We start from the raw sequence: 20606 nt of genomic DNA, 5'->3' as shown, positions 1-20606 counted from the left end.
CCATTCATTTCAAGAGGACTAGAATATAAAAGCAAGGATGTGATGCTGAGACTTTATAAAGCACTGGTGAGGCCTCACTTGGAGTATTGTGAGCAGTTTTGGTCCCTTACCTTCAAAAGGATGTGCTGAAGTTGTTGAGGGTTCAAAGGGTATTCACAGAAATGATTCCAGGATTGAATGGCTTATCATATGAAGAGCATTTGGTGGCCCTGAATGGTGAAAGGCCTTGACAGAGTCGATGTGGAAAGGATATTTCCAATGGTGGGAGTCTCTTAGATCAGAGGCTGAGGTACGTCTTTTAGAACAGAGATGAGGAGGAATTTCTTTAGCCAGAGAATGAATGAATCTGTGAAATTCTTTGCCACAGGCAGCTGTGGAGACCAAGCCTTTATGTATACTTAAGGCAGAGGATAATAGATCCTTGATTGGTCAGGGCATGAAGGGATATGGGGAGAAGGGATATGGGGAGAAGGCAGAAGATTGGGGCTGAGAGGAAAATTGGATCAGCCATGATGAAACGGCAGAGCAGACTCAATGGGCCAAATGGCCTAATTTTGCTACTATATTTTATGACTTATGGGCTTTTGTGTTATGTTTCCCCAATGCTGGGTGTAAAATTGTTATTTTCCTTGTATTCTTAAAGCACCTAACTTTTTTATGTTTGCTTGTATTTTTATATAATCACCTCCATACATGTAATGCTCAGTGAATTTTATAGTAATAATGGTACCGTTGCTTCTGTATTTTTCTAGAAACTTATTAGTTTTCTGTAGCAAGCATTATGCTACTTGAATCTGGCTATTTTATACGTTAATGGTTATCACTAGAATTCTGTTATCGCTGCTCTGAGTGTGAGACAATCGCAAATGATTTTTGCTTTCTTTTTATTTTCTTTATTCTCTTGGCTCCTCTTTATTGTTCCTTTTCCATTCTTATAATATTTAATAAAACAGCCATAAGCTACAAGTGGATTTCTGAAAAAACTTTGGATCACAATGCACCAGATCAGACGACACAGTGAGCAGAGAGTAGAGCAGCTGCCTCACAGCACTGACTGGAGGGCCGAGTCTGATCCTGATGTCAGGAACTGTCTGTGTGGAGCTTGTACATGGTCCCCGTGACCAGCTGAGACTCCTCTGGATGCTCTGGTTTCCTCCCACATCCCAAAGACCTGCAAGTTCATTGGTTAATTGGCCACTGTAAATTGTCCCTAGTGTTCAGATGACTGTAGGATCTGAGGTATACTAGCTGATGAGAGTGAGGGAAAATAAACTTGGATTAATGCAGAAATGAGAAAATAATGTGGGATTAGTGTAAGTGGGTGGTTGATGGTCAGTATATATTTGATGGGCTGAAGGACCTGTTTCCGTGTTGTATCTTTGACTTTCTCCCTAGGTCATCTTCCATCCAAGTACTGGGCAGGCTTGGGGCTGCTTGTAAGGCCAGAAGACATAGGAGCAGAACCAGGCCCCTTGGCTGATCATCTGCTCCACCATTCTGTCATGGCTGAATTGGTACCCTTCGCTACCCCATTCTTCCACCCTCTTCCTATAATTTTTGATGCTCTTATTAATCACGAATCTATCAACCTCTGTTTTAAATAAACCCAATGACAGCCTCCACAGCTGTCTGTGGCAAGGAATTCCACAAATTAACCATCCTCTGGCTAAAGCAATTTTCATCATCTCTGTTCTGAAGGGGCATCCTTCTGTTCTGAGGCTGTGCCCTCTGATCCTAGACTCCCCCACATCCTCTCCACATCCACTCTGTCTGTGTCCTCTGGTCCTAGACTCCCCCACTATAGGAAACATCCTCTCCACATCCACTCTATCTGTGCCCTCTGGTCCTAGACTCCCCCACTATAGGAAACATCCTCTCCACATCCACTCTATCTGTGCCCTCTGGTCCTAGACTCCCCCACTATAGGAAACATCCTCTCCACATCCACTCTATCTGTGTCCTCTGGTCCCAGACTCCCCCACTATAGGAAACATCCTCTCCACATCCACTCTATCTGTGTCCTCTGGTCCCAGACTCCCCCACTATAGGAAACATCCTCTCCACATCCACTCTATCTGTGTCCTCTGGTCCCAGACTCCCCCACTATAGGAAACATCCTCTCCACATCCACTCTATCTGTGCCCTCTGGTCCTAGACTCCCCCACTATAGGAAACATCCTCTGCACATCCACTCTATCTGTGTCCTCTGGTCCTGGACTCCCCACTATAGGAAACATCCTCTCCACATCCACTCTATCTGTGTCCTCTGGTCCTAGACTCCCCACTACAGGAAACATCCTCTCCACATCCACTCTATCTGTGCCCTCTGGTCCTAGACTCCCCACTATAGGAAACATCCTCTCCACATCCACTCTATCTGTGTCCTCTGGTCCTAGACTCCCCACTGTAGGAAACATCCTCTCCATGTCCACTCTAATTAAGCTTTTCAATATTCAATAGGTTTCTATGAGATCACCCCCCCCCAACCATTCTTCTGAACTCCAGCGAGTACAGTCCAAGAGCCATCAACTGATCCTCATACATTAACCCTTTCATTCCCAGGATAGTTCTCATGAAACTCCTCAGGACCCTCTCCAATGCCGGTACATCTTTTAGATAAAGGGCCCAAAACTACTCTTAATACTCCAATGTGATCTGACCAGTGTCTTATAAAGCCTCAGCATTACATCCTTAACTGTTAAACTGTGTGCTCATGGGAAACCTAATCAGAATATAACCATACAACCATAACCATATAACAATTACAGCACGGAAACAGGCCATCTCAGCCCTTCTAGTCCGTGCCGAACTCTTACCCTATCCTAGTCCCACCGACCTGCACTCAGCCCATAACCCTCCATTTCTTTCCTGTCCAATTTAACTTTAAACGACAACATCGAACCTGCCTCAACCACTTCTGCTGGAAGCTCGTTCCACACAGCTACCACTCTCTGAGTAAAGAAGTTCCCCCTCATGTTACCCCTAAAACTTTTGTCCTCTAACTCTCAACTCATGTCCTATTGTTTGAATCTTCCCCACTCTCAATGGAAAAAAATCTAACCACGTAAACTCTATCAATCCCCCTCATAATTTTATACACCTCTATCAAGTCTCCCCTCAACCTCTATGCTCCAAATAATAAAGATCCAACTTGTTCAACCTTTCTCTGTAACTTAGGAGATGAAACCCAGGCAACATTTTAGTAAATCTCCTCTGTACTCTCTCAATTTTATTGACATCTTTCCTATAATTCAGTGACCAGAACTGTACACAATACTCCAGATCTGGCCTTACCAATGCCGTATAAAATTCAACATTACATCTCAATTCCAAAACTCAATTCTCTGATTAATAAAGGCCAGCATACCAAAAGCTTTCTTCACCACCCTAACCACATGAGGTTCCACCTTCAGGGAACTATGCACCATTATTCCTAGATTCCTCTTTTCTACTGCATTCTTCAATGCCCTACCATTTACCATGTATGTCCTATTTTAATTGGTTCTCCCAAAATGTAGCACCTCACATTTTTCAGCATTAAACTCCATCTGCCATCTTTCAGCCCACTCTTCTAACTGTCCTAAATCTCTCTGCAAGTTTTGAAAACCTACCTCATCATCCACAACTCCACCTATCTTTGTATCATCTGCATACCTACTAATCCAATTTACCACCAATTTCCCTCAGCTGCTCCAGGGTCCAGTTTGTACACTCTTTTGTGTCTCCATTTTGTCAATTAATGACTTAACACAAATTAGCAATGACAGAGCAACCCTCTTGCAGAACTGCACGGTGTCTCATCTGAAATCTTGTGCTCAGGGCTTGAAATTTTCATGGAGGCGAGAACAAGTGAAAAGTCTCAGGCAATGTACTGATTCAGTGTGTTATCTATATCACTATAAAATTGTTCTGAATAATATTTTAAATGAAATATAATATTTTATTAAATAGAGTAAGTTCGTCCACACTTTACAAAGTCTTTCAAAGTATTTTCCTTGTGATAGAGGCCAAGTAACACAATATTAGCCCCCCCCATGCTATGCTAACAGCATTGCAAAAGAATGCAAATCAAAATTTAAGAGTAATATTTTGCACAAATAAAAACATATTTAGAAGCAACTCAAATAGCACAGCAGCTCCACTGCAATAGAACATGCTTGACTGTCCTGATCATTAAAATATATTGTGCAACTTAAAGGTTTTCTTCCTTTTAAGTCTACATCTATGCAAAGAGAAAGAACGAGTTCAGGGCCAATGTGTTCCTGTAAAGGTCAAAACCAGGGTAACCTGGGATGTCAAGAGATATTGAAGATTGGATAAAGAGAAAAGGGGAAACATATAACTGGTTTGGGAAACTAATGACAGGAGAGGCTTCTTATGAATATAAAACATCTAGGAATGTACTTAAGAAGGCGAAGAAAAGTCACAAGAATCTGAAGGCATTCTCTAAGTACGTTAAGACCAAAAGAACAACCAGAGAAAAAGTAGGCCCACAAGAGACAACTGGGGCAGTCTATGCATGGAACCAGAAGGTATGGGTTGAATTGATTTGAATTGACTTTGTTACTTACATCCTTCAGAAACATGAGGAGTAAAACCCTTTATGCTATGTCCCCGTCTAAATGTGCAATGTGCAATTTATAGTCATCTTCCATTGATCCCCAAATCACCTTCAATTTCATGAGATACTAGCTAATAGTCCATAGATTTTATTTCTTATTTAGTCTTAATTTCCGAAGACTTCAGCAGTAAGTTCATATAAGTGTTCAGAAATATTCCCTTAGCCAGTACATCAGACATATGTTCAGAAAGCAAAAGTCTTAGATTTGACAGTAATTACCAAACCTTCACAAATCTTTTCATTTCCTTTACAAAGGTGTTCAGCTACGTGATGCATTTCAATATAATTATTTGAAGCATCGCTGATGGATAGAGGAATGGCTGACAGGCAGGAGGCAGCAAGTGGGAATAAGGGGGCTATTTCTGGTTTGCTGCCAGTGACTAATGGTGTTCCTCAGGGGTCAGTACTGGGACCACTCCTTTTCACATTGTTTGTCAGTGATTTGGATAATGGAATTGATGGCTTTGTGGCAAAGTTTGCAGATGATAACGAAGATGGGTGGAAGGTTAGGGAATGCTGAGGAAGTAATGTGATTGCAGGAAGACTTAGACAAATTGGAAGAATGGGCAAAAAAGTGGCAGATGGAATACAGTGTTGGGAAATGTATGATAATGCATTTTGGTAAAAGGAACAATAGTGCAGACTATTATCTAAATAGGGAGAAGGTTCAAACATCAGAGGTGCAGAGGAACTTGGGAGTCCTCGTGCAAGACTCCCAGAAGGTTAATTTACTGGTTGAGTCTGTGGTAAAGAAGGCAAATGCAATGTTGACATTTATTTCAAGAGGAATAGAATATAAAAGGAAGGAGATAATGTCAATCCTTTATAAGATACTAGTCAGGCTGCACTTGGAGAATTGTCAACAGTTTTAGGTACAATATCTCAGAAAGGATGTGTTGCCATTGGAGAGAGTCCAGAGGTGATTCACGAGGATGATCCTGGAAATGAAGGGGTTAACATATGAGGTGTGTTTGCCAGCTTTGTGTCTGTATTCATTGGAATTTAGAAGAATACGGGAGGTGGGGGGGATCACATTGAAACTTACTGAATGTTGAAAGTACTAGATAGGGTGGATGTGGAGAGGATGTTTCCCGTGGAAGGGGTATCCAGAACTCGAGGGCACAGCCTCAAACTTGAGGGGTGACCCTTTAGAACAGAGGTATGGAGGAATATTTTTAGCCAGAGAGTAGTAAATTTGTAAAATACTCTGCTACAGACCGCCAAGTCCGTGCATATATTTACGGCGGAAATTGATCATTTCCTGATCAGTCAGGGCATCAAAGGACATGGTGAGAAGGCAGGTGTATGGGGTTGAGTGGGATCCTGGATCAGCCATGATTGTATGGCAGAGTAGACTCGATGGGCTGAATGGCCTAATTCTGCTCCTATGTCTTATGGTTTTATGATTATAGATTAGGCTTTGAGCCTGGGAATTTACAATTTACAAAGGTCGCCACTCAGATTTAGTTAGTTTTTAATTTTGTTTGGGTTCATCTGGATGGTTTTAGGGACAGAGGTGGTATTTAGGGGTCAGGTTAGAGTCCAGGGACAGGAATGTGGAGGAATTGGAGGGCAGGCCAGAGTCTAAACCTAAGCCTCCGCTCCACTTTCGAAGGATCACCGGGGAAGTCAAGCCTACCATCTGCGAATCCATGAGTCCACTGACGGCTGGAGCCTTCCTCTGGGGTTAGAGGGATGTGTGTGTGTGGATGGGAGGGAGAGAGGAACAGGGCTTATTTTGCTGTTGCAGCTTTATTGCTTAGTATGTTCTGCTTTGTTGTGTTCTGTGTTGCTCTGCTTAGCGTGAGCATGCTATGTTGATGCCAAACGTGTGTTAGTTGTTAATGCAAATGACACATCTCAATGTATGGTTTTATGTACATGTGATAAATAAACCTGAATCTGTATCTGAGTCTCAAAATCAGCCAGTTATTCCCTGTGCCATGAGTAACTTTGACATGCTTATAAAACTAACGTAAATCTGACAGCATGCTCAGTGGCCCATGGAGTGATAATAAGGAGAATAAAAAGTCTTAGTCTGTCATCTGATCATGCCTATTGTGTCTTTCTTCCCCAGGAACGGGCAGGGGACCTACGTCTATGCCCTGACAGGATCGAAATACGTGGGAAACTGGGTTCATGGAAAACAAGTGGAGGCTGGAGAGCTCATTCACCTGAATCACCGATACCAGGGCAACTTTCTCAATAACAATGTAAGTGCCATCTCTAGCCATTTACCTTGGCCATGTCTTGTCTTGTTTCACTTCTCTTCTCCTTGCATACCCATCACCTCCCTCTGATGCCCCTCCTCCTTCCCTTTCTCCCATGGTCCACTCTCTTCCCTTATCATATCACTTCTTCAGCCTTCACCTCTTCTGCCTCGCACTTTCCAGCGTTTCACATAATCCTTCCTCCCCCACCCACCTCAGCTGGTTTCACCCATCCGCTGCCAGCTTGTACTCCTTCACCTCAGAACATATCAACTTCTGCCTGAGAGGCAACTTGGATGGGCTCCAGTTTGCCTACCGACACAACAAGCCAACAGCAGATGCCTTTTCATTGGCTCTTCACTCAATCCTGGAACATCTGGACAGCAAAGATGCAGACATCAGCATGCTTTTTATCAACTACAGCTCAGCATTCAATACTATCAATGTAATGTAGAGCAATGACTCCGTGCCAACACTACGTATTGATCTGTTGTCTGTGCGTGAGCATTGTTCGCTCTCTCACTGCAATGTGAACGCACCAGTTAAAGCCATCTCTGTGTGCCTGCTTTTTATTGAATCGATATGCAGTTGTGCACAGACACAACAATCAAGCACTCTAAAACTAAACAATAAACTTCAAGAACTTGGCTTCAATACCTACTTGTGTAATTGAATCCTCACTTTTCTCACTTGCGGATGCCAGTTAGTTCAGATTGGCAACAGTGTCTCCATGGTCTCCGTCAGCACAGGTGCAGCACGAGACTGTGTGCTTAGGCCCCTGCTCTACTCGCTTAGCACAGCCACAGTGTCATATTCAAGATTGCTGACGACACCACTGTCATTGGACAAATCAAAGGTGGTGGTGAATCAGCAGATAGGAGGGAGATTGAAAACCTGGCTGAGTGGTGCCATAACAACAACCTCTCACTCAATGTCAGCAAGACCAAGGAGCTGATTATTGACTTCAGGAGGAGGAAACCAGAGATCCATAAGCTGGTCATCATTGTGGGGTCAGAGGTGGGGAGGGTCTGCAACTTTAAATTCCTCACTGTTATTTCAGGGGACCTGTCCTGGGCTCAGCACGTAAGTGCAATTACGGAGAAAGCATAGCAGCACCTCTACTTCCTCAGGAGGTTGTGAAGATTCTGCATGACATCTAAAACTTTGACAAACTTCTATAGATGTGCAGTGGAGAGTATATTGACCGGCTGCATCACAGCCTGGTATGGACACACCAATGCCCTTGAACAGAAAATCCAACAAAAAATAGTGGATACAGCCCAATGCATCACGGGTTGAGCCCCCTCCACTGTTGAACACGTCTACAAGGAGTGTTGTCACAGGAAAGCAGCATCCATCATTATGGACGTCCATCACCCAGGCCATGCTCTCTTCTCACTGCTGCCATCAGGAAGAAGGTACAGGAGCCTCAGGACCCACACCACCAGGTTCAGGAACAGTTATCACCCCTCACCCATCAGGGTCTTGAACCAAAGGGGATAACTTTACTCACCCCAATACTGAACTGTCCCCACAACCAATTGACTCACTTTCAAGGACTCTTCATCTCATTTTCTCAATATTTATTGCTTATTTATTTATTTTTTATGATGATTATTATCATTAGTAGTAGTATTTTCTCTATTTTTTCTTTTGTGTTTGCAGTTTGATGTCTTTTGCACACTGGTTGTCTGCCCTGTTAAGTGCGGTCTTCCATCGATTCTGTTCTGGTTATTGGATTTACTGAGTATGCCCGCAAGAAAATGAATCTCAGGATTGTAAATGCTGATATACATGTACTTTAAATTTACTTTTGAACTTTGAACCTTTTTGTGCTGGATTTTGCCCCTTCCTTTCCAGTTTTGATGAAGGGTCTCCACCTGAAATATCAATTCTTTATTCCTCTCCGTAGGTGCTGCCTGACCTTCTGAGTTCCTCCAACATTTTGTGTGTGTTCCTCTGAGTTTCCAGCATCTGCAGAATTTTTTGTGTATGTTAGAATTCTGTTTGTATGAGCACCTCGTACATGAGGCCTACATTTGTTGCTTTCTCACCTCGTTACTTACCAAACTGATTTGGAAAGAGACCATATATTTACTCCTTGTATGTCAACAAACTACTACTATTCTGAGATTGATGTAGATTCATTGACAGAAGTTTTTCTTTAGAGAAAACATATTAAAAAACAGGGAGTAGCATGGTAGCGTAGTGGTTAGCATAAAGCTATTACAGTGCCAGAAACCTGGGTTTAATTCCCTCTGCTGTCTGTAAGGAGTTTCTACATCCTCCCCACGACCACATGGGTTTCCTCCCACATTCCAAAGACATGTGGGTTTGTCAGATAATCGGGCTGCACAGGCTCACCGGGCTGGACGAGCCTGGTACTGTGCTGTATCTCTAAATAAAATGACAATAAATCAGATGTTAAACCTTCCTCAGAGGCTCATTACAATGCACTTAAAGGCTAGTGATTGGGCAGAGTCCTGGGACCAAAGCTCTCTGAGGGGAAATTGATTTCAATGCCATAGTAGACTTAGTGAGTTGGTCACAACCCAGGTTTCAGCAAGAAAGGAGACTGGCACCATGAGGGGCAGTAACCGCAGCAGGACTGCAGAGATCAGCGGTGATTATTCCCCTCTCAGACGAATTATGGATCTTGTAGTATTGATCCAGAGGTTTGTCAGAAGTCAAGAATGAGGCATAAAACTTGATGGTTATGGTCATTTTACTTAGTGTTTTAAAAACACAGAAGGAACAAAGGAGAAGGAATTCAAAGAGAAAGCAGTTTTTATTGTTTCATACTCAGACTAGAGAGAACAATTAACCTTTAACATAGCTAATTGCGAATGGCATGATACCTGCGGCAGGGTAGAGGGGGCAGGGTTGGAGCTGTGTCTCTACCGAAGGAGGTATAAGGTGCTCTTTCCCTCTGCTAGCCTGCAGGTCACCCTAGGGCAAGGTGTAGCATCTGCTTAGTTCCCCTGATCAGGGTCACATGAAGCCACGGGGCAAGTGGCGGATGGTCATATGAGCAGCTGGTTCATATCACAAGTCCTGGTTATGTGACCACTGACGCCAGGCAGACAGTCTCTGAAGAGTATTGATAACAGTTGGGGTCACCTATCTTGTAAAGACACTGCCCAGAAGAAGGCAATGGCAAACCACTTCTGCAGAAACATTTGCCAGAACAATCATGGTCAAAGACTGCAATTGCCCACTTCATATGACACAGCACATGAGGATGATGATATTCACTGCAAAAAAAACTGAGAAGCTTCTAGAAAATACAGGGTCAGTTATTTTACAATTACCGGAAATTTTTCTAAACAGTTACACATTTACAAGTGGTTATAGAAAAAACTAGTAAGCATAGGAAACTTAAACTACAAGAAAATACTAGAGAATTAACAATTCTACAGTCTAATTCATCAGGATAGAACATAGAACATAGAATAGTACAGCACAGTACAGGCCCTTCGGCCCACAATGTTGTGCCGACCCTCAAACCCTGCCTCCCATATAAGCCCCCACCTTAGATTCCTCCATATACCTGTCTAGTAGTCTCTTAAACTTCACTAGTGTATCTGCCTCCACCACTGACTCAGGCAGTGCATTCCATGCACCAACCACTCTCTGAGTAAAAAACCTTCCTCTAATATCCCCCTTGAACTTCCCACCCCTTACCTTAAAGCCATATCCTCTTGTATTGAGCAGTGGTGCCCTGGGGAAGAGGCGCTGGCTGTCCACTCTATCTATTCCTCTTATTATCTTGTACACCTCTATCATGTCTCCTCTCATCCTCCTTCTCTCCAAAGAGTAAAGCCCTAGCTCCCTTTGTGTCACTTTGAATATGTTGGGGAGAATAACCTCTCAGAGGAAGGGAGCAGCAGTACCCATGTTTGTGGCACCAAGGGAGGATAAAGTCCAGGCAAGCAGTAACAATGGAGATTTATTGATGAAGAGGACAGATGAATGTTTCTATGGCCAAGGTTGAGTCTCCAAAGAAAATTTTTATTGTCAAAGTACTTGTATTTCACCACATACAACCCTGAGATTCCTTTTCCAGAAGAATGTGCTGGGTACAGGATGTCTCAGATCAGCAACCGAACATTCAGGAGGAAGGAGAATAGCCAGAGCCCATAGTTCTGCACTACTCCCTGATGTTAGGCATACACTCTAAATCCAATAGAGAATTCAAAAGCTCCTTCACTGTAACAGTGAGAATATGAAACTTGTTTCAAAATGAAATGGCTGAGACAAACAGTAGAGAGGCATTTAAGGGGAAAGAGAATAAAGATGTAGGAGACAATGGTAGTGTTTAATCAGATAGCTTAATTCTTAGACTGTTTAATTGTTATTTCTTTGCAGCTTAAGGGTGAATTTATGCTACTTACTTTACATAGATGAAACTGTTAGTATGCTTCCTAGTGGCCACAGTATGTATTTGCAATTGTTCAGTGATTACATTTGTATGGTTCTGGAAACTTCTTTGATGCTGCACTATATGAATAATGTTTTCCTGACTGTCTGACTCTTATCTACCAATTTGAATGGAATGCAAGTATCTGTAAGTATAAAGAGAGTATACAGCAAACAGCAGCGCCATTTTTTGACTCTCCCTCTCTTCAATTCATACACTCTATCACTGTCCATTTTTCTACTCTCCTTGTCTGTTAATGTTTAATAAAACAATTGTGAAGCAACAGATTTCTGACTTCTGAAAGAGCCTTGGATTAAAAACGTCAGATTCCGATAGTACAGGAGGAAAAGCTTGTAAGTTGTGACATGGACCAGCTGGATCAAATAACCTGATTCATTCGCTATCGATGAGACCAGGGTTCGAGGCCTGGAGCTCGGGTCCTTATTCGTCACCATTCTCGAGTCCTGGGTCGATACTGAAGACCAAAGCTCAAAGGTCAATCGGAGATCTGGATCAAAACCAAAGGCTGATCTGGATTAAGGAGGATGGAGAGGAGGAGGAACGGGTCTTGTTTCACTATTGTTTTGTTACCAAGTTTAATCATTCAGTATGTACAGTGATCCACAAGACTTTCTATTGAGAAAATGCTCTACAGGGAATTAAATAAAAAGCGGTTCTGTTTTTCCAGCTGCCTCCAGCACGTCCTTGGATGTTTTAACACAAATGACACATTTCACTGTTCGTCTCAATGTATATGTGATAAATAAATCTGAATTTGTCTTTGAGCTGAAATGTTTCTGTGGTTTTGACTTCTACTGAGATTTCTGTTTCCATATTTCTTCAGCCTATCGGCCGAGGAAAATACATCTTTAACTTTGGATGTGAGCAGCACGGTGAATACCTTCAGACAGAACAGGTAAATCCACAGTGGAATGTTATTGTTAATTTAAGTTCATGTTTACTGTCATTCAACTGTGCACATGTGTACAGCTAAATAAAGCAATGTTTTTCTGGGGCCAAAGTGCAAAACACGGAACATATTGTCACACACAGCAAATGTAGTTGTGATCCAGTGTATGCAGTCACACAGTAATATTAACACCAGTCCCTGAGTGCCATGGCCCGAAGATTCACAGGCTGACTGAAAGTGCAAAGTGCTGTCTGCTTAATCTCTGCAATCAGCTAGTCATTTTCCTCTAGAAAACGATAGGCAGCGTACCAGTTAGCGTAACACAATTATAGCAACAGCAACCAGGTTTGTTTCCTCTGCTGTCTGTAAATAGCTTGTACATTCTCCCCATGACCATGTGAGTTTCCTCTGGGTGCTCCAGTTTCCCCCCACAGTCCAAAGGTTACTTGGTCACATGAGTGTAATTGGGTGGTGGATTGGGCTGGAAGAACTTGTTACCATGCTATATCCCTAAATAACAGTAAAATTAAAGATGAATCAGGAAATTAGTCAAGTGTAGACATGCAAAACCAAACCAGTAACCTGACAGCAGTGACGGAAGTACACTGTGGTGACCTTTGACTTGTTTATTTGAGTGGCAGCGGCGGCACCTAGCTTTGTCTTCACGGTACCAGCAAGCGTTAATAGTGGAGATCAGGATATTGAAAAAAGGCGTTAAAGAATTCATCCCTAAGGCACAGGTGTCATATGATGACTAAAATGAGTTATGGTACACAGACAAACGGAATAATCGGTGGAAACCGAGGGCTTTGCAGTGAAATGAGGCAAGTATTTTAGCAGCACAGAAACACCACAGATATGATGTCTTCTGAAACACACTCAGGCATTTTATAACTCAATAGCATTAGTGTCTTGGAGTACTACACACCGATGAGCCATGTGGTAATTGCACCAGCTATGAGTGCTGGATGTTTGAGGAGGTTACTTGTATGTATTATTTGACTGTTCTTAGAACAGACAACATACAAAACAGAGCATTACAGTACGGTACAGTACAACCTTTCACTCCACAATCACATAGCCCTCCGTGTACCTGTCTAAGAGTCTCTTAAATGTCCCTGATGTATCTACCTCTACTACTGATGGGCCATAATTGTTCTTGCTTGTTATACCCAGATCCCAAAAGATGAATAAATAGAAACAAGTTTCAGCGATCAATCACAACCAGTTAACCTACCACAGACCCAAATACGGGCTAAGTGGATTATTATGGGAACAGATTTTGTAAGTCAGATGTAAAGTGGATCACCCTGAAGATGTGTACTACTTTTGCTGATCACAGTGTGTCTCATTGCCAGGTTTCTCACATGACCAATAGGAAGAGTTCTGAAAAGGCAGCGTCCGGTTCAGCCACTCCAAGCCCGCTCACCACAGAGCCTTCGCTTCTGAGCGAGGCTAGTGTAGTGTGTGATTGTTTGCAGTGTCACCCGGCATGTATTTGCATGAGTCACTGATGCATGAGGGCTAGAGATGCACTTGTCCAGCACGCGTGGAAAAGCATGTAATGCGTGAATGCATCATCTTCCAATCTCAGCTCTCTGTACTGTTTTCTCATGTCCAACTCCTTGAAATCCCAGTTTAAGTCTACTTTTAGTCTAAATTTGTATCAGCTGCTTAACCCCTCCTAGGTGTTTTCCTATGTTCAAGAGTCTATGCATTGTGTGCTATTGCTAAATTGATAAAATGCCTTTGTAATTGGTTTATCATTGGAATTGTTTTTAATTGTCACATGTATGGAGATCCAGCGAAAAGTTTGTCTTGCACATTGTTCATACAGATCAGATCATTACACAGTGCATTGAGGTGGAACAAGGGAAAACAACGACAGAATGCAGAATGAATCATCTGCAGCTCAATGTCAGTAAGACAAAGGAGATGGTGATGGACTTTAGGAAGACTAAGCCTACATTGCTGCCTGTTACTATTGATGGTGAGGACCTACAAGTACCTGGGGGTGCACCTGGATGACAGACTTGAGTGGAGCACCAACACAGAGGCTGTGTACAAGAGGGGCCAGAGTTACCTCTACTTCCTGAGGAGACTGAGGTCCTTTGGAGTATGCAGGCCTCTCCTTCACAGGTTCTACCAGTCTGTTGTTGCCAGTACAATCTTCTATGCAGTGGTGTGCTGGGGCAATGGCATCAACATGGGTGATGCCAACAGGCTCAATAAACTGAGTTAAAAGGCTGGCTCTGTTATAGAAGTCAGACTGGACGCACTGGAGGCTGCGGTATAGAACAAAGGACGATATGGAAAATCCTGGCATTTTCTCATCCTCTGCATGCCACCTTGGCTGAACAGAGGAACATTTTTAATAATAGACTCAGACAACTGCATTACTCTGAAGAGCGCTGTGTGAGGCCATTCTTACCCTCGGCCATTAGGCTCTATAACGAGTCAACCTATAGCCTGAGAAGTGATGACCCCCTCCTGTTGAAGTGTTTGAAGTAACTTATTTTTTATTCTTTCTACTGCTTTTGTAATATTTATATGTGTGCACTTGCAATGCTGCTGTGATACTGTAATTTCCTTTGTGATCAATAAAGTATCCATCTACCTGAAGTGTTACAGAGAAAGGGCAGTGCGGCAGACGGTAAACTGCAAGATCATAACAAGGTAGATTGTCAGGTTAACAGTCCACGTCATTGTACGAGGGAACCATACAATCAGCCTCTATCAGCAGGATAAATATTCTTCTTGAGCCTGGTGGTACATGCTTTCAGGCTTTTGTATAATTTAGTGGAAGGTAACATGCAAGGACATGATGAGACAGACTGAGGTCAAGAGTTGTTGAGTCACATGTCAGGAAACCTTCTAAGGTAGCTGTTGATAAACAATTTACAGTACATTCTACCTGGGAAGAAAGGAGAGTCGGAGGTAGTGATGGTGGAGAATGTATAAGAGACAGAGCTGGGTCATATTGTGACCGTGAGGAGATTGAGAGATTGTTGGACTGGGAGGCAAGCCAAACCAGTAAAGAGAGATGACCAGTACATGTAGTTACAGTGCAATATAATAGAAACATCAGAGTTAAGGATATACCCTGCAGAGTCTGGGCTGTTATTAAAACCATTCTCCCTACAACAGGATAAGACTGAAGAAGAAACAGAGGAGGAAGACTTGGTGGCTGCGATTGTTCTGAAGTGGAAGGCAGAGAAGATCTCAGGATTGTCTTTGTATTCACCAAGTGAGTACACCAGTATATCTGAAGCTACACTAAGGTCATCAACATAAAATCCATTCAGAAATTCAGGATGATTCCTTAATCTGGAAAGTGATAAGTGTGGAACAGTGCAGAGACGTTCCTGGACTTTCTCGATTTACTCTGGTTGCTGCCATTTCATCAGTCATTGACAGGGCTTCTTCTATTTATTTAGAGATACAGCACAGTAATTGGCCCTAACGCCTGCACCTGTGACCAACTAACATACCAGTCCACGTGCTTTGGAATGTGGGAGGGAACCCAAGCACCCGGAGGAATCCCACACGGGTGCAGGGAGGACACACAAACTCCTTATAGAGAGCAGTGGGAATTTATCAAGTTAAATCAGAGCAGGACTTAACAAGTAAATGATAGCTTTCTGGGGAGTGCTGTGGAACAGAGAGATCTCGGGGTGACAATTAAAGAGCTTAGCTTTATTTGTCACATATATATCGAAACATACAATAAAAACATAGTCCAAGGGTGTGCTGGGACAGACTGCAATTCTCACCATGCTTCTGGCGCCAACATAGCTTCCCTACAATTCCTAACCTTATTCCATACCGTTTTGGATTATGCACCTGGAGAAAACACACGTGATCACAGGGAGAAGTACAACTCCTTACAAACAGCGGAATTGTACCAGTGTGGCTGGCACTGTATTAGCTTTACACTAATTGCTTCACCACCGTGCCACCCGAATTGCACACTTAGACTTTGATTGGCATGAGAGTTGTTAAGGTAAAAGGAGGAAACGGATCTCTTAACGATATTAGATTCTAAATATCAGGTTTGGAACTCACCCTTAGAGTGCTCAAATGTAAGAAATATAGGCCATTCAGCCCATTGTACCTGCTCTTCCCTTCAATGAGAAAACGGTTTACCTTTTAGCTGAAACCCACTTCTGTAACTAACCTCATAGCCCTCAGTTCCATTAATATATAAAGATCGACGGACATCGGCATGCTCGGTGACTGGGCTCTACAGCTATCTCAGCTCAGGAATTCCAAAAATTCACTTTTCTCTGAAAAAACATTTTGTGATCTTAGTCCCAACTGCTAGGCCCTGTAATTTGAAACTGAGACCACTGATTCTCGACACAACAGGATGGAGGACATCAGTCTGCATTGTTGGTCTTGCCATGCTTCATGTGAATTTTACATGTTTCAATAAAAACTCCTTTCAAGCGAGTACATCCAGCCAGCCAGATAATCTAAGAAAATCATTTAGAATATTGAGCAGTACAGCACAGTACAGGATCTTTGGCACACAATGTTGTACTGGCCTTTTAACCTACTCTGACATCAAACTAACCCTTCCCTTCCACATAGCCCTCCATTTTCCTATCACCATTTAAGAGTCTCTACCAATCCCGGCAGGACTTTCCACTCTCTGTGTAAAAAAAAACCCTACCTCTGACATCCACCCTGTACTTCCATCCAATCACTTTAAAGTTATGCGTTCTACTATTTCTCCCCTGGTAAAAAGTCTCTAGCTATCTACTCCATGCCTCTTATGATAGATAGAAAGAATTTTAAGCTGCTTGAAGAAATCACTTTGTACAGCTAACGTGGTATGATCAGTTTGAAAGTTGATAAGAATGAGGTAACTTCACAAATGTTGCATCAGAGCCAACAAGTCTCTACCCAACTGTCATTGGAAAAAATTGCTGGAGAAAGGGAGCAAGGCTGAACAACACGATGAAAACCATACGCTGCTCTACTGCCATGAACAGCCACACTCAGGTTGGAAGAGCAACAACTCATATTGCAACTGGGTAGCCTCCAACCTGATGGTATGTTGATTTCTCCAACTTCTGGTGATTTCTCTCCCTCCCTCTTTCTCTTTGTCCAGTCCCCATTCCAGCTGCCCTCTCACCCCTTCTCTTCTTCTTACCTGCCCATCACCCCCTCCTCCTTTTCTTCCATGGTCCACTGTTCTCTCCAATCAGATTCTTTCTTCTTCAACCCTTTGCCTTTTCCACCTATCACCTCCCAGCTTCTTACATCATCCCCCCCACCCACATACCTTCGCCCTCACCTTTCACCTGCCAACTTGTACTCCTTCCCCAAGCCCCCATTTTCTTGCTCTGGTTTCTGTCTTTCCAGTGCTGATGAAGGGTGTCAGTCCAAAATGTCGACTCTACTGATGCTGCCTGACCTGCTGAGTTCCTCCACCAGATTGTGTGTGTTGCTCAAGATTTCCAGTATCTCTTGTGTTTGCAGCCAGATCACCTCATGTCTTCTCTCCCTGCTCCTGTTCAGAAACACCATCCACGTGGTGTCATCAGAGACTGCTTGTGGTGTTCCTCCATTGTTTTTCCCAACAGATGGATGAATAACATGCCAATTTAAGATGCCCCTCTGTTGATATTATGAAGAAAGCCAGAGGCCAATTTGATAATATTTTTACTGAGAGATCTATTCTCAGTTTAACTTGCTAAAGCAGGGTGTAGATTGATTTCAGAATCCCACGAATGCCATGGGGAGCAGCTTGTTTCAAATCAGTACAAACTAATTGGGCACCATGGTGGTGTAGTGGTTAGTGTGACCATATTACAGCTTGGGGCGTCAGAGTTCAATGTTCAATTCCAACACTCTCTGTAAGGAATTTGTACATCATCCCCACGAATGTGTGAGTTTCCAGTTTCCTTCCACAGTCCAAAGACATACCAGTTAGTAGGCTAATTGGTCACTGTAAGTTGTCCTTTGATATGGCGAGATGAAGTAGGTGGGTTGCTGGGCCAGCTGTGCTATATTTCTAAATAAATTTATAAAAATGACTGAGATTGTGAGTCGAGCGGGCTGAATCAGAATTGGAATCAGGTTTAGTATCACTGGCACACAGCATGTCATAAAATCTCAAACACGAGGAAATCTGCAGATGCTGGAAGTTCAGTCAACACACATCAAAGTTTCTGGTGAACGCAGCAGGCTAGGCAGCATCTCTAGGAAGAGGTACAGTCAATGTTTTGGGCTGAGACCCTTCGTCAGGAATAACTGAAGGAAGAGCTAGTAAGAGATTTGAAAGTGGGAGGGGGAGGGGGAGATCAGAAATGATAGGAGAAGATGAGGGGGAGGGATGGAGCCAAGAGCTGGACAGGTGATTGGCAAAAGGGATATGAGAGGATCACAGGACAGGAGGCCTAGGGAGAAAGAAAAGGGGGAGGGGGGAAACCCAGAGGATGGGCAAGGGGTATAGTCAGAGGGACTGAGGGAGAAAAAGGAGAGAGAGAAAAAGAATGTGTGTATATAAATAAATAACAGATGGGGTACGAGGGGGAGGTGGGGCATTAATGGAAGTTTGAGAAGTCAACGTTCATGCCATCAGGTTGGAGGCTACCCAGACAGAATATCAGGTGTTGTTCCTCCAACCTGAGTTCCCTACGTGACTCCCTTGTCCATTCGTCCTCCCCATCCCTCCCCACCAATCTCCCTCCTGGCACTTATCCTTGTAAGCAGAACAAGTGCTACACATGGCCTTACACTTCCTCCCTTACCACCATTCAGGACCCCAGACAGTCCTTCCAGGTGAGGCGACACTTCACCTGTGAGTCGGCTGGGGTGATATACTGCGTCCAGTGCTCCCGATGTGGCGAGACCTGACGCAGATTGGGAGACCGCTTTGCTGAACACCTACGCTCTGTCCGCCAGGGAAAGCAGGATCTCCCAGTGGCCACACATTTTAATTCCACATCCCATTCCCATTCTGATATGTCTATCCATGGCCTTCTCTACTGTAAAGATGAAGCCACACTCAGGTTGGAGGAACAACACCTTATATTCCGTCTGGGTAGCCTCCAACCTGATGGCATGAACATTGACTTCTCTAACTTCCGCTAATGCCCCACCTCCCCCTCGTACTCCATCCGTTATTTATTTATATACACACATTCTTTCTCTTGCTCTCCTTTTTCTCCCTCTGTCCCTCTGACTATACCCCTTGCCCATCCTCTGGGTTCCCCCTCCGCTTTTCTTTCTCCCTGGGCCTCCTGTCCCATGATCCTCTCATATCCCCTTTTGCCAATCGCCTGTCCAGCTCTTGGCTCCATCCCTCCCCCTCCTGTCTTCTCCTATCATTCTGGATCTCCCCCTCCCCTTCCAACTTTCAAATCCCTTACTCACTCTTCCTTCAGTTAGTCCTGACGAAGGGTCTCGGCCTGAAACGTCAACTGTACCCCTTCCTAGAGATGCTGCTTGGCCTGCTGCGTTCACCAGCAACTTTGATGTGTGTTGCTTGTCATAAAATCTGTTGTTTTATGCCAGCAGTACAATACAATACATCATTTTTAAACTACAAATTACAATAAGATATAGATATATAAATTTAAATCAAGTAGCGCAAAAAGAGGTTAAAAAAAGCAAGGTTGTGTTCATGAGTTCATTGTCCATCAGAAATCTGATGGTGGAGAGAAAGAGGAGAGGGAGCTGTTCCTGTTCTGGGTTTAACTTTAACTCCCTCAATTTCCCTTTCCAGCATTTGAGTCTGAACTCAGTAAAGAAGCCGAAGAGAAAGCTGCTGAACAGGCAAGGGCAGCTGCAACAGATGAACCTGACTCGGAGACCCCTGCGACAGAGGCTGGTGAGAAGGAGGCCCCTGCGACAGAAGCTGCCGAGGCCACTGCCCCTACGGCGGACACTGATGGGGTGGAAGCACCTCCCACAGATGCTCTGGGGACAGAGGCTCCAGCAGCCTATCCTTCTGAGGCAGATGACGCTGAGGAGAAGGCCAAAGATGCAGAAGACGCAGACAGGCCTAAGGTACTTCCTGAGGATACGGCTGCAGTATTTGAGGGAGGTGCTGAGGCAACTGCCGAAGCCATGGCTGAGAAAGACTGAAGGGAGACTGTGCTGATGAAACCGAATACTGTACAAGGTTTTATGGAGGGGAAGACCAGGCCAGGAAATTCATCCATGCATTGACTAGAAATACCAAACAATATATAGAAACACGTGCCCTATAAACTTTACTGATTGTCACTGCAAGGTGATTTATCAAGTGCCGTAGTGTGAATCAATACTCTGTCCAAAATAATTTCTTCAAAAATAAATGTTGTTTGTAAAAGTTTAGAAATTTTTCATGTATACGGCAAAGAATTCCCACCTGTGTAAATACTACCTAACAATACAAGCTGGAGTTGGTTGTCGCAGGAGCCCATTGGCACTTGAATCAACCATATATAC

General features: G+C 43.5%; 1 protein-coding gene across 2 annotated transcripts in view; it reads left to right on the top strand.

Annotated features, from left to right (window-relative positions):
* Positions 1–20606, top strand: part of rsph1 (radial spoke head component 1) — a 34719-nt gene extending 14113 nt beyond the window's left edge. Inside the window, exons 5-9 of one of the 2 annotated variants that reach the window (XM_063050220.1) lie at positions 6699–6834; positions 12096–12167; positions 13520–13615; positions 15309–15408; positions 19900–20606. In XM_063050220.1, coding sequence (XP_062906290.1) covers positions 6699–6834; positions 12096–12167; positions 13520–13615; positions 15309–15408; positions 19900–20261 — 766 coding nt within the window. In that variant the 3' untranslated portion in view covers positions 20262–20606. The remainder of the gene's footprint in view (positions 1–6698; positions 6835–12095; positions 12168–13519; positions 13616–15308; positions 15409–19899) is intronic. The other variant, XM_063050221.1, reaches the window with a different exon arrangement.

Source organism: Mobula hypostoma, chromosome 6, assembly GCF_963921235.1.
Source record: "Mobula hypostoma chromosome 6, sMobHyp1.1, whole genome shotgun sequence".
In the NCBI taxonomy this organism is placed as follows: domain Eukaryota; kingdom Metazoa; phylum Chordata; class Chondrichthyes; order Myliobatiformes; family Myliobatidae; genus Mobula; species Mobula hypostoma.
This window is presented reverse-complemented; position numbering and strand designations above follow the sequence as displayed.